Genomic DNA, 14,407 nt, shown 5'->3' with positions numbered 1-14,407 from the left:
TCTTTCTTTGTTTTTGTAGATGGCAATGCTTTTAAAACTTCAAGAAGCTGCCAATTACATTGAATCCCCTGATAAAGAAGACCTGCACTTGCCTAAACTTTAAAAAAAACAAAAACAATGCTAATATTTAGCCCTGGAATAAGCTTTTAATTATTTGTGGGGTTCAGTGTAAATGTCTTTATTTATGGATACACACTTTAAGATTGACTGTTCCCAGGTGTCCCATTTCACATACCATTATTTCACAGTATAGTATTTATAATATAAAAATATAGAAAAGTAGCGTATTTTTGACACATTTGCCTCAGTTCCCTTAGACTGGTGCTTATCGATCACAATGAAAGTGTTTCACTCAGCACTTAGATTCAAATCACTCAGGTGATTTGTGCTGTAGCGCATACAGTACTAAACAGACCATCCTGTGGTGCACAACAGAATATTGGTTTCTTTCCTTTTCAATGGTTACTAATAATTAGTGACTTATTTTTGTAGAGGAGCATGACAGCATGTACAATGCATTTAAAATGCTAAGTTACATATGCAATTCATAATACAAGACAAGCAGGTGATGAACTAACACAATGCCTTATAAACAAAGATGTGTCTCTTCAGCTTCAGCAGACTATTCTGGTGCTTTCTCCGAGTCATCACTTCTAAGCTGATTAACAATGACTCAACATCTCTTAACTTCCGCAGTTGTAAAGACCTTGTTTATTCAAGCTGTCATACTCTTTTACATAAAGCATCTTAATTTAAACCTCCACTGCCCAATTAAGCACTGGAGTTAGTCTTCTGTGTTTTACACGGTAATGTTTTGTTTGCTCTATTGTAACTATCAGGTAATTGGTTATATTAGTATTAAATATCAAAGATCTCACTCACTGAAACTACAGTGTGATTAAATCACTTTTTTTTTTTTTTTTAAGTGTTAGAACACAAAAAAGAATGGTCTGGACTAAGTTGAAGACGTTAAAATCTTACATCCATGTCAGAGCATTCACAGATCTATATATAACTGAAAAACATTCCTACTTGTCCTTATACTGTAATTATTAAACAGTATATTCCATCTCCCCTTAATACAAAATCCCCAAAATTTAAAATATATAAAGTTTACTTATACTGTATGTACAAACATGTTTTATTACCCATAACGTTATACCAAATACTAGAGTTTTCTTTTTCTATGAATGTATCAGCATTTTACTCAATATCAGACATTATTGTAGGTGCTTTTCAAAGTAGCCTTATCACAAGCCACACTTAACGAACTCAGAGCAAATTTAAAACTACCTAATCTCAAGTCAGTCATCCACTCACATTCAGTGAAGTTAGCCATTTTAATTTATGTCACACAATACCAACATTTCGCTAGCATTCATATGGTGCTTTTAATGTCTCAATTGTGTCAGCATCAACAAATTTAATTTAACTAAAAAAAACAACTTACAAAATAGATCTGGGATCTTTTGGGATGTGTTGTAAACATTCTCAAATACATAATGTAGAGCCAGTGAAGTCCTGTGAGTGATCCTATGGTGGTAGATCCATACTAAATACTGATGCATTTATATTAAATAATGTTTGGGAAGAAAGCACAGATGCAAAGGAAATAAAGACGTGAAGTAAAGACAGAAATAAGTGACAAATTGTAAGTGGTCAGCAGTGCCCTCCATCATGAGGCTTAAGTGCTTTTCCTTTGTACATACATTCTGTAAATGAATGTCACACAAACTTTTTATAGTTTGACAAAAAGTGTGTGTTTATGCTTATGCTTATGCTATTGCACTGTGCTTAAACTGACCAATAACCATTGAGTCAGTTTGTAGATGTACCAAGGTGTGACTGACGATTTGGTCAGTGCCAAACCAGCCACATTAGGTATTGTTTTCTTAAATGTAAATGAAAGAAGAAAAAAAAAAAGTGTAACTTGCAACCTGGTCTGCCAATTTCCCAACTTAAGTTATCAGCTCATCTAATTTACTGGTTGTTGTGCCTGTTGTTCTGTATAAACTGTGATTTGTGTTGGCTTACTAGCATAACAAGGACTAAATAGCAACTTTTAATGGTACCCGCAACCAACAACAAACAAGTAAACAAGTAAACAAGGCACGTTTCAACTGGTGTATCTAACCACATTGCATCCTAGGTGAATATTGTTGGAAGCCTTATAAAACAAAATATTGCTTGTCAGTGCATTGAAGACAGGGTTAAAAGTATGTTTTGCCCAAAAAGCAACACAAACCTAGGGTACAAAATGAACAGGCCAATACAGGTTGCTGTATAGTCACATTTTTTTCAAAGCTTGTTGTAGGCTCAAATGTTATGCAGTATCTTATTCCACTGACTTACAGATGTTAAGGGTTTTTAAATGTTGTAAATGCATGTAAACTCGCTATGTGATGAGATACATTATGTACTGTGGAGGAAGATCATACTAGAAAATGTTTTCCTTTGTAATACTCAAATGTTTGATATTTGTTTTTTTTTCTAAAGACTTCTTTCTAAAATGTCATGTTATTTTGTACAGGGCATTATTGTAAAGACTGTAAATATGTCATCATTGGATGGATATCTACAATCATAGTGAAGAAAAGAGCAGTAGGCCTATATGTAAGAGATTAGTCCATTGCAGGGATAAGTCATGCTTTTAAGGTATCATCCATCTATCACTGTTTGCTGGAATCAATAAAATACACATTATATTTATTTTGTTGGGTTGCTTTATATTATGATAAATATGTGTTTTGATATGTAATCAGATTCATGCGATCAGGGATAACAGGCAATATTCTACATCATTTAATATTTTTCATGATCCAGTCAGTTCATAATGTAACTGGCACACAGTTGTTTGTTTTGTTTATTTGCATTTTGCTGTTTTCTGAAGCTCTGCCCCTTACCTTTTTTTCCTGATAAAGGTTGTTGGTAGGCTAGCCTACTTTTGGAGATTAGAAATGTAGGACAAAATGTGTCATGTTCTTCGTTTTAAAAAGTGACCAACAACATGCTGTAGTTTGAATCCTGTCTGAAATCACAGACATGCTGGTCTGGCCTTCACTAAGCCAAGTAGCCTATCTGTTACAGAGGGTGGAGTCTGGCCCTTGGCTCCATAAAAGCCTGCTACACCCCCTGGGAAGATGGCATTGGATCCACTTCGCGGACTTTAACAGTTGGGAATTAGCTGCAACCTTCAACATGCCGTCCAAGCCTGCCCCAATCAAGAAGGCGGCGAAGAAAGAGCCTGCCAAGAAGGAGGAGGAAAAGGCCCCGGAGCCCGCTCCAGAGCCCGAGCCGGCTCCTGCAGAGGCTGCTCCTGCCCCCGCTGAGGAGGCCGCCCCTGCCCCCGCAGAGGGCGAAGCTGCACCTGCCCCGGAGGCTGCACCCGCCGACGGTAATACACACGGCAGCGGTCTGTCGCTTGCATTTGTCCCTGGATGAACCATGATGAAAAAATTTAGCTAAATCATTTTTACCATGGATGGTTCTTTACTCAAAGCAATGTTAATCTGAAGACACGCACGGTAAGGAAGTTGCGACGACCGAAGAGCGGTTTTCATGGCGACCAGACTGTTCCAAGTCGCAACACTGATTCGCGAAAGATGCAAAATATGCCCTTATATTGTCAGGCTATATAAAACATGCGCAGTGATACAAATGACCATTAGTGTTACTAATTTCCAAAGCCATGCACGCCCACAGGTCAAAAGATTTATTCAAAAGATCTATCTATTCAGATCGGTCTTAACCTCTAACGCTGCCCTCGCTGCTGAATGTGCCTTTGAAGACCCACTGGTAGGAACTTGAGATTCAACAGTTATTTGCACATCCATTATTCAAATATTTCACATCACTAACATTTTACACAATTTCTATAGTCGCCTAAATGGTCTTTTTAACTGCACCAGTTTCCCTGATACAGTCTAACCTCTAACACTGCTGGAGAAGGATCCACTGAAGCTACTACTGGTGGTAGGCTTTATGCAAATAAACAGCCTAATAGTGGCTCAATCATAAGATAGTCTACTAGTTTATTGAAATGTTGTTGACACATTGTAAGACTAACTTCTCTTTGAACTTTTGATTGTTTTGGTCTTACTTCTAGCCTAATTGTGTTCTTTGATTTTCCTTTTGTGTTTAAAATGAGAAGAGAGTAGTTACAATGAAACTAACTGCACAACCTGTTGCCTGTTGTGTGCTTTAACATCTGACATCAGCCACTGCTCCTGCTGCAGAAGGATCTGCTGAAGCTCTGACTGAGGGTATAAATAACAGCTTTATCAAGGCTTAATATGACCTTAAAGTGTAAGGCTAGAGATATGACTTTGTATAATCTGTGCCCTGAAATAATAAGTAATGCCTGTATTTGTTCTAACATTTAACACTAGCTGCTGTACCTGCTGCAGAGGGATCTGCTGAAGCTCCTGCTGAGGGTAAAAAGCTCTTTTGTGTAGCTGTAAAGTTATGGCTAACACATAGTCGTCTAGACATATTTGAGCCTTTTTTTATTTTAGTTTAGTATCTTGTTCATCACATAAATACAGGTGATGAAAGATGATGCAAGCTGCACACATGTGATGCCTGTGTTCTAACCTTTAACATTAGCTGCTGCCCCTGCTGCAGATGGATCTGCTGAAGCTCCTGCTGAGGGTAAAAAGCTATTATATGTAGCTATAGGGTTAATGATAAACTTGTAAGGCTAAAAGTCTTCACAACTCAATTTTAATATTTTCTTTGAAACCTCTTTATGCACATTTAAGATACATTTAATTTATGAATCTAATGAACTTGAGTGTATTATTTTATATCCATCTTAAATGAACGAACATTAACATAGCTGCATAAGTTTGATGCCTGTGTTCTAACTTCTAACATTAGCTGCTGCCCCTGCTGCAGACGGACCTGCTGAAGCTCCTGCTGAGGGTAAAAAGCTGTTATATGTAGCTATAGGGTTAATGATCAAATTGTAAGGCTAAAAGTCTTCACAACTTAGTTGTAATATATTCTTCGCAACTTCTTTTTGCACATATAAGATCCATTTAATATATACATCTAATTGACTTACTTGCGCAAATGTAATGCCTGTGTTCTAACCTTTAACATTAGCTGCTGCCCCTGCTGCAGATGGACCTGCTGAAGCTCCTGCTGAGGGTAAAAAGCTGTTATATGTAGCTATAGGGTTAATGATAAACTTGCAAGGCTAAAAGTCTTCACAACGTAATTTTAATATATTCTTTGTAACCTCTTTCTGCACATTTAAGATACATTTAATACATGCATCTAATGAACATAGCTGCGCAAATGTAATGCCTGTGTTCTAACCTTTAACATTAGCTGCTGCCCCTGCTGCAGATGGACCTGCTGAAGCTCCTGCTGAGGGTAAAAAGCTGTTATATGTAGCTATAGGGTTAATGATAAACTTGTAAGGCTAAAAGTCAACTTAATTTTAATATTTTCTTTGCAACTTCCTTCTGCACTTATAAGATACATTTAATATATACGTCTGATTAATTTAGCTGCACAAATGTGATGCCTGTGTTCTAACCTTTAACATTAGCTGCTGCCCCTGCTGCAGACGGACCTGCTGAAGCTCCTGCTGAGGGTAAAAAGCTTGTACATAGCTTTTAAGGTTAAGCATTTCTCTGTAAGGCTAAAGCTGAATGAAGGTTCATCAGTTTAATATGTTTAATACAGTCTTTTGCATATATAAATTATTATTTTGGATTTAGTGACATTTGCACAATTTTGATGCCTGTGTTCTAACTTTTAACATTAGCTGCTGCCCCTGCTGCAGAGGGAACTGCTGAAGCGCCTGCTGAGGGTAATTAGTCAAAGTAGTCTAATGAAACCTATCCATACTATATTTAAAGTAGCTCTGTCTATCACTATAGAGTTTCTTTGACAAAGTATATGAGATTACAGTAATGATCCCTCTTCTAAAGCTCCTATTGAAACTAACTGCACTAATACATTTAATGCTTATCTGTTCTAACCTCTAATCAGCTGCTGCTCCTGCTGCAGAAGGATCTCCCGAAGCTCCTGCCGTTGCCGATGGTAAAAATTTGTCATGAGTGTCATAATATATACTTTATACTATATTTATATGATACAATACTGTTCATAAGGTTCCCATGGAAGGTTAAGGTCTTGACCTTAGCCAAGAGCTTTATCAGTATAATGCATAATAACATTTTCAAAGACATCTCATCTGCTTAACTGCACTAATGATTAATGTCTAACATTTAAAATTAGCTCCTGCTCCCGCTGCAGACGAAGCTGCTCCTGCTGCTGAGTCCGAGACACCTGCTGAGGGTAAAGCAAAAGCAACATATTAATGGCTTGATATAGTTTTGACCTCTTAGAAACTATAATGATAAAATGATACACTTTCTTAAGTACATATTGCAAATGCAAATCAATTACATGTAGCACTGACCTGCTTTATATGTACTGCCAAATGGAAACAACAGTAATAATAGTTATTCTTATCATCAGGTGAAGCTGCACCAGAGGAGCCCAAACCACCCACTCCCCCACCTCCTCCACCCAAAGGTAGAACTCTTTTACCTTACATTTAACTATTATCCTTTATTATACTTTATACTCTATGCCTGTGTGTGTCCATCTTAAGCTTTGGAGTAGACATTTTCCACTCACATACTGTATTTTGTGTGCTTTACAGAGCCCACCAGTGCTCCCCTTGACCTGTTTGTTGAGGACAAGAATGATACCTCTGTTACCATTATCTGGAGCCAGCCAGAGGTCATTGGAGTGTCTGGTTTGGACGGATACACTATTGAAATTTGCAAAGAAGGAAGTAAGTTCTGATGAGAGTAACAGATGGTCAGTCTCTTTTGACACAATATAAGTTATTATAGTGACAATCCAAACAGTATATTATTCAATTTGAATTTATTTTTAAAGCATTTTTGTGAAAAGGATTATTATACCTCTAATCGATGCAACACCCAAATGCTTCTTAAGTGGACTGAGGGACATGTACATCTTTCCTTTAATGTGGGTCAGCCATATCAGTTGCAGCTGTCCCTGAGGTGTCACTCCTAGAGTTATATCATGAGCTTCCTGACTTCTCCCTACAAGGAAAGGGGCACTTCAGGAGCTCTCACGGAGTTCCCACTTTTAGACCCTGCAGCTAATATCAGCTGTACTTCAGTGTGACATTCATTTACTTAGTCCGTAATATAAAAAAATAATAAAAATAAATAAAAACCCAAAACATAACATAGTACATGATGAGAATCAAAAATTGACAATCATGAATTTTTTCATCTAAAAGGGCTATTTTGTACTGAGTTGAGAGTTTCTGATTGAGTCATTTGTCAATTTCAGCTGAGGACTGGAAGGCGGTCAACGAGGACCTGCAGAAGTCGTGCCGTTATGTCATCAAGAACCAGACGACTGGGGACCGCCTGAAGATCCGTGTAGTGGCTGTGAATGAGGGTGGACGCAGCCCTCCTGTTGCCCTCCCTGAACCTGTTCTGGTCAAGGAGGTTGCTGGTAAGACATTTGTAACACAGAGTCAATATAGAAAGGGCCGTTGTATTATTATTATTATTATTATTATTATTATGTGTAGTTGCAATAACTAATCTTTTATAAGCAAAACGCCTGTTCATATGAAACCTGTACTCCACAACTGACAGTGACAGCACTATTAAACTCGTCAAACACACATTCAGCTGTCCATGGCACACCTGTTTTCTCTACTATGTAGAAATGGGGAATGTCTCATTTGTGTTCCCCTACAAACCAAACACATGTTTATGTTGCCTGTGAAGCTGCTGGTTCCAGTCCTCCTGTACACTTTACAGTGATAATCATGTCCAGTATATGAGAAGTGATTAAGTTAGTCCCATCGGGCTTTAAAAAGAGAAGCTGTCATTTTGGCTCAGTCACAACTTATGGTTATGCGTAATGGAGAGATGCACTGGGGAGCAACAGCAACCTGATCCCAGAGAACTGGCGCTAGTTCAAAAATCTTCAATGTGTTTGCTGTAGTGAACTGGTCTACACTAGAAACAGTTCATGAATTATAACAATTAAAGCAACCTCTAACATAAGTCATAACTTGCATGTGACTCCCATTAGCACTGGTTTCATTTGGGTGGTGGGATTGGCATTGTAATGTGCTTGTGGCCAGAGCTCATGCTGAGGATGTGTCAAGCTGCTTTTCCACTAGATCGATGGTGACAAGTGATCTGGGCGTAAGCCGATGGGGTGCAGGAGGGGATGGTAAATTCCAGTGTGTCCTGTCTCTGTGTCAGAAGCGGAGGTAGCAGGGCACAGTTCTGACTTCTCAGGTGTCACGAAAATCTCTTGACACTTCCAGAGATTCACTGTTTATTTTGAAAGATGCCATAGACTTTACTGTTAAGCCCAGACTTACTTGTGGATGGCAAGCACAAACTCGAATGCTGCTGCATTGTTTACAAAAGAATGAGGGTTTTACAACAAGCACCAGTTAGGCCAATTAAATGTCATTTTATTCCTACAGATATATTTGCTCTTTGTGTCAGTTCAAAGTGCCATATTAACTTGTGTGTTCTCGGTGTATCTTTAATATTATAGACTTTCTGATGCATGTGACTAAGGCAAGTATAGCTTTGAATCTTGAAAGGTTAGGAGATATACTGCAGTACGGATGCTTTTTTTAGAATCCTGACAAATGTCACTCGGGTGGACTTAGCAGCTGGTGCTTCTCACCAAATTACTTTTACAAATGAGCGTGCGGGGACAGAGAGAGCTAGTGTCTCACATTTGCTAACTATGCATTTTATTCTTTTTCTTATGACCTTTAAGCTATTTTTATCTTTTAGTTCCTTATATACAATGTTATTGGTGGTAATGGAATACTGTGTAGTGTTCAACTTTATCAAGAAGTCCAGCTCCGTCCTGGGCTGTCCTCTGGACTCAGTGCAGGAGGTGGGGGACAGGAGGGTCCTGGCTAAGGTAATTTCTATGCTGGGCCATGAGCAGGACGCTCTGTCTGCCCTGGAGAGCAGCTTCGGTGACAGACTGATTCACCCTCACTGTGTGAAGGTTTTGCAGGTCTTTCCTTCCTCCTGCTGTCAGACTGTACAATGAACACTGTTAACACTGAACATGTGTCATTCATCCATACCTATGTGCAATACTTAAGCCACTTTACAGAGATGTTATATTAGAGTCTATTTTTAAGTATATTTTTTAAATTATTTTAAACTATTTATCTATTATCTTGTTTTATTGCATGTACCATTTTCCTTCTGTTCTTTAACTGTGCGGTGCAATACTGGAATTTCCCCACCGTGGGACAAATAAAGGCATATCTTATCTTATCTTAAATAAACTGTGTTTCAGTTAGGTTACTGAGCAACAAGGCATGACATATCACATTCATTCATTAGCTGTTGGATTATTGGATTATTTCACCAATTTCGCCATGTATAACAAAACAACATAACATAATAAAAAATTTACTTTAAGATATCACAGTTCAGACAGATAAAGCCCTGACAATTAGTATTTATATTTTATTAAATGGACAACGTGATCTCTAATGTTTACAATGTGTTCTTTGTACAGATCGTCCCAAAGTTCGTCTGCCCCGCTTCCTCAGGCAGAGATACGTCGCTCATGTGGGAGACAAGATCAATCTGACTATCCCATTCACAGTAATATACTCGTAATACATTGAACAAACATTTAACATTGTTTGATATAATACTCATATGTATTGTTACTTTTTAGGGCAAGCCTAAACCTGTTGTAAGCTGGACAAAGAATGGTGAGCCCCTGGACACTAAGAGGGTGAATATTCGCAGCACAGATAGAGACAGCATTTTGTTTATCCGTGCGGCTGAGAGAGATGACTCTGGAGTCTATGAGATGAGCGTCAAAGTGGAAGACTTTGAGGATAAAGCTTCACTGACCTTGCAGATTGTTGGTCAGTTTCAACTTATCTGGTCCTTATTTACATGCTGCATTTTATATAATGTATAATAAGTCAAAAACCTGTCCTACAGAGCTGCCAGGTCCCCCAGCCAGTGTTAAAATTGCTGATGTCTGGGGCTTCAATGTTGCTCTGGAATGGACTGCACCCAAAGACAATGGAAACACAGAAATCACAGGCTACACAATTCAGAAGGCTGACAAGAAGACCGGAGTAAGTAGCTGTCCTCTCAGTGGATTAAATAATACTCAGTGAATATTAATATGATCCCTTGATAAGTGACATGTTAGTAGTAAACTCCCTTCTCACTATGTCTGCAGGAATGGTTCACTGTGCTGGAGCATTACCATAGACTGAATGCCACCATCTCTGACCTCATCATGGGCAACACCTACAAGTTCAGAGTATTCTCTGAGAACAAATGTGGAATCAGTGAGGACGCTACTGTGACAAAAGACGAGGCCAAGATCCAGAAGACAGGTAGGGTAAACATTAATTTATTTGCAGCCTTATCTATTACCTTTGCAAGAGCATGAGTGCACAGTGAAATGCGCAACCAAATGAGTTCATTTGTATTGCTAAATATATATTGCTTAATGTATATTGCTACTGTATATAACAATACTACATATATGTTATACATGTGTAGATCTATTATGAGTTACTGTTATGTTCAGGTATTGACTACAAACCACCTGAGTACAAGGAGCACGACTTCACTGAGGCCCCCAAATTTACCACCAACCTAAGCGACAGAGCTACTACTGTTGGTTATAGCACCAAGCTGCTCTGCTCTGTCAGAGGATCCCCAAAGGTATGAAACATCTAGATTTCTCACATTGTTTCAACCATATGCTAATAATTTGGCCATCAAAGAAGGTAGGTTCATTTCTTCTTCTGTTTAATTCTTGAGAGTGCAAATACAAGTCATTTACCTTTTTTTGTGCTGTTGACAATGGCATTTTGGACACTGTAAATCCAAGTGTTGTTATGTTGCCCTCTGTCAGTAGCTGTCTACAGTAATATTGAGGTGGTGAGTGAGGATATCAAACACCATGCTCCCTTACACTGGTGCATCCCTGTCTTGCATCTCTCTGTTCTCAGTAGGAGCATAATCTATTAAGCTGCTAACAGCACTGGAGTGTATGAGATACTTAAGGCCCCAATTAGAATGGCATCCTGTGCTTTCAAAAGTGGCCCAAAGTGTGAGCAGGGGTCATGGGTCATGTGGAAGCAGGGTCAGATGAGTAAGATTCCCTTACGGGTCCTAGTTGGGCAACCAAAACGGGCCTGCTGTTGTCTGTAGGGGTTTACCATAAATAGAAACATCTTCATTCTTAATTTGTGATTTGTTTCCATTTGTATTTACGCTTTCTGTGGTATGTTTTTTGTCTCCTGCAGCCCAAGATCGAATGGATGAAGAACCAGATGATTATTGGAGATGACCCTAAGTTCAGGCAGATCTGTGTCCAGGGCATCTGCTCTTTGGAGATTCGTAAACCCGGTAACTTTGACGGTGGTGTATACACTTGCAGAGCCAAGAATGACCATGGAGAGGCGATTGTCAGCTGCAAGCTGGAGGTCAAACGTAAGCCACAGCCTTATACTCTTAAACTTGTATTTTGTAACTACTGATTATCCAGTATACTGGATAAATTATCTTCCAACTCTGACATATATTGTATTTTGTTTAAACAGAGCCTATTAATCCTGATGCAGAGAAGAAATAAGCCAACACTTTCAAAGGTTAGAAGAATCTATTTGAATATCTTTGATACATGATGCCTTTATGAGCTAAAGGTTATGAATAAAAGTTATATGGGATACATTGCCTTTATACCTTGATGACTAAGTGTGTCTCCATGACCTCCTTGCCATATAAGGATGTCACTAAACTTGGAGAAGGTGCTTGTGTCACTCACTCAGTCCAAATGGTGGCAGCACCCATAAATTAAATATGCAATGCCTTGACATGTTCTCAGTTTGGAGACTAAATCATATTTCCTTGACTCAGCAGCCAGTGATAAAAACAGAGATTAGTGTTTTACAATTGGATTACCTCATCAGGGAAAATGTGCCTTTAATCTCACTATTGTTTTGTAAGGACACGGTAAATATCTCAGGTAATCATCCTAACTCCACACTTAAATTTAGCAAACAATGTTTACACTGAGTGCAGTTCAAATGCCTAATTGCAGCTTATTGCAGTTGTCCCTTGTTGCTAACACCTGTTGTTATTACTTGTTCATCTGTTGCTGGCTAATTTAGGAGCAGAGGGAGTGAGGCCTTTACAGCGTGCGGTATGTAACATTTTTAGCTTATTTGAACAATTGTTTCCTGTGGAAACTGTCAGACATTTCATTTACACTTTAATCTCTTGAATTGAACAGGAAGGTGCTGGATTCCTGGAAGAACGTGTATATATGGCTGGTGACCACACTATCAGATAGTATTGCCTGTGCTATCCAGTGTTAGGAACTTAGGATGAACAATTGTTGTTGCTTCATGACTTATTCTTTCTTATTCGAAGTCCATGAAAGTCCATGTCCAAAATCTGCTTTTTTTCCCCAACAAGTCCATCACAGTCATGTTCTACATCATGAATCTGCAGTTCCTCTTAGGAGAATTCTTTGTAACATCATTGTTTATAACAATAAATCATTTAATTTATGGTCATGCTTTTTCAATACAATTTCACTGTAAATATGAATGTGTGAAGGCTACTCTGGTGTAATATACATTATATTAAAAATATTTAGTAAAAACGGTTATCTAAAAATGTATTACTAGCACTGTGGGGGAAAGACAGTAAAGCTCACTTTGTACAGTCAGTTACATTGTTCGGTTCCTGTTAGGAGTCTATAGTTATCCCATGCATGCAAAATTTATTACTGTCTCGTTGAATTAATATCTGTCCAGCTGACTAAAGCTTTAAATGAACTCACTTTCACTTAATCACTTTCAACTTGTCAGCTACTGTAAGTCTAAATCCTATTGGCACAAAACCAGTTTTTATTGAGGGACAGGAGCTCTACCCCTCCTAACAGAACAGGTATGCCAGGACTTCCATCATAATAATACCAGCATGTAGCCCTGAACGTGTAAGTATTTGGTCCCAGAGTTACAGGCATAGTGATATGGGGCCTACTGCCAGAGGGAATGGCCAGTGGGTGCAGCAACACCATGGGGTGCTGCTCAGGATATTTTGGGATCTGCAAGGCTCACTTTTCAGTTACAAGGAGGTCTTATGGGCAAATAAAAAGAAAAAAAATCAACTCATTCAAAATAAGAGCGAAGTACAGTTGTGGAAAATTATGGCATTGTGGATTTAGTACTATGTATAGTTTTCTTATTGTGCACGTGTGTGATCAAAATTTACTGGTTCTAAAACGTCGACAGAATATTAGAATGGAGTGCCCTCTAGTGTCCTTAAAAGCTACTTCAAGTAGTGCTTCAATGTAGTTTCATGCTTTTTGAGAAACGTGTGTAGGAAATAAATACACATATTTTGGCAAGGGCCTGATCTTATCTATTGATTCAATTAGAATTTGTCCCTTAATTATTTTAACCTATTCAAATATGTACCAAGCCACAAGGGACACAAGACCAGTACTGCTATGGGTTATCACGTAATGCATAACATTCATCATGTCTGAATACACACACATAATAACTTGGCATACCTTTCTCACCCCCTGCCACAGAGAATGAAAAACAGTCACAGTGAAAAACAAATCACATCTGATTTTTCTGTTGAACCATGATGTTATATGTAACATCATGGGGTCCACTGTCCGACACAATGCAAACGGCTCCACTGAATGCATCATCTGTGAGTCATAGTGGTGCAGTCTAATTGCTGAAAATGCACTGGCCTCTGGCTAGTCTCTGCTACATAAAGAGAAGCTAAATGCTGGAGGATGTTATGTCCTTTAAAAGGTGCTGGCATCGCTCCCAGAGTGTTTAATAAGGGTAATGGTGAGTTTGGCACCAGCAGAAATGACCTGTCATTGTTTTCGACAGCAAATTCTGTTCCGTTGAATCACCTGCAGAGGCACAGGCATTTAGAAGGAGAAATGACAAAACAAATGATTAATGTTACTCTCTCTTAAAATGATGAGGGTGTATGTGTGTGTGTATATGTATATATATATATATAAATAACTGGTAACTTCCTCAGTAAAATAAGTATTTGGTCATATACAAACAAGCAAGATTTCTGGCTCTCACAGACCTATAACATCTTCTTTAAGAAGCTCCTCTGTCCTCCACTTGTTACCTGTATTATTGGCACCTGTTTGATCTCGTTATCAGTATAAAAGTCATCTTTCCACAACATCAAACTGTCAGGCTCCAAACACACCACCCAAGCAATGAAGGAGTGGCTTTGTACGAAGCATTTCAAGGTCCTGGTGTGGCCTAGCCAGTCTCCAGATCTCAACCCCATAGAAAATC

At 38.6% G+C, this 14,407-nt stretch overlaps 2 protein-coding genes across 5 annotated transcripts in view; both read left to right on the top strand.

The window, feature by feature from the left end:
- The window catches only part of nav1b (neuron navigator 1b), a 36,531-nt gene extending 33,822 nt beyond the window's left edge, over positions 1 to 2,709 (top strand). The window contains exon 31 of the mRNA XM_055221803.1: positions 20 to 2,709. Within this exon, the coding sequence (XP_055077778.1) occupies positions 20 to 103 (84 nt within the window). The 3' untranslated portion in view covers positions 104 to 2,709. The remainder of the gene's footprint in view (positions 1 to 19) is intronic.
- A 439-nt stretch (positions 2,710 to 3,148) lies between these two features.
- On the top strand, positions 3,149 to 12,624 carry LOC117371033 (myosin-binding protein H). Of its 4 annotated transcripts, XM_055221891.1 has the most exons (19): positions 3,149 to 3,394; positions 4,879 to 4,923; positions 5,107 to 5,151; positions 5,558 to 5,602; positions 5,777 to 5,821; positions 6,004 to 6,054; positions 6,253 to 6,312; positions 6,496 to 6,552; positions 6,683 to 6,817; positions 7,351 to 7,518; positions 9,586 to 9,674; positions 9,751 to 9,946; positions 10,026 to 10,165; positions 10,273 to 10,432; positions 10,630 to 10,766; positions 11,354 to 11,540; positions 11,651 to 11,698; positions 12,221 to 12,252; positions 12,343 to 12,624. In XM_055221891.1, exons 1-17 carry the CDS (start codon positions 3,199 to 3,201, stop codon positions 11,680 to 11,682), a joined length of 1,788 nt encoding a protein of 595 aa, XP_055077866.1. In that variant the 5' UTR covers positions 3,149 to 3,198; the 3' UTR covers positions 11,683 to 11,698; positions 12,221 to 12,252; positions 12,343 to 12,624. The 4 variants fall into 4 exon arrangements, with proteins under 4 accessions (XP_055077866.1, XP_055077867.1, XP_033822512.1 ...); XM_055221892.1 differs by lacking the exons at positions 4,879 to 4,923; positions 5,107 to 5,151; positions 5,558 to 5,602; XM_033966621.2 differs by lacking the exons at positions 4,879 to 4,923; positions 5,107 to 5,151; positions 5,558 to 5,602; ... (1 more) ...; positions 6,004 to 6,054; positions 6,253 to 6,312 and having other exon boundaries at positions 6,502 to 6,552.
- The last annotated feature ends 1,783 nt before the right edge of the window (positions 12,625 to 14,407 follow it).

The sequence above is a fragment of the Periophthalmus magnuspinnatus genome, chromosome 5 (assembly GCF_009829125.3).
Source record: "Periophthalmus magnuspinnatus isolate fPerMag1 chromosome 5, fPerMag1.2.pri, whole genome shotgun sequence".
In the NCBI taxonomy this organism is placed as follows: Eukaryota; Metazoa; Chordata; class Actinopteri; order Gobiiformes; family Gobiidae; genus Periophthalmus; species Periophthalmus magnuspinnatus.
Note: the sequence above shows the minus strand (reverse complement) of the source record. Positions and strands in the feature narration are given on the sequence as shown.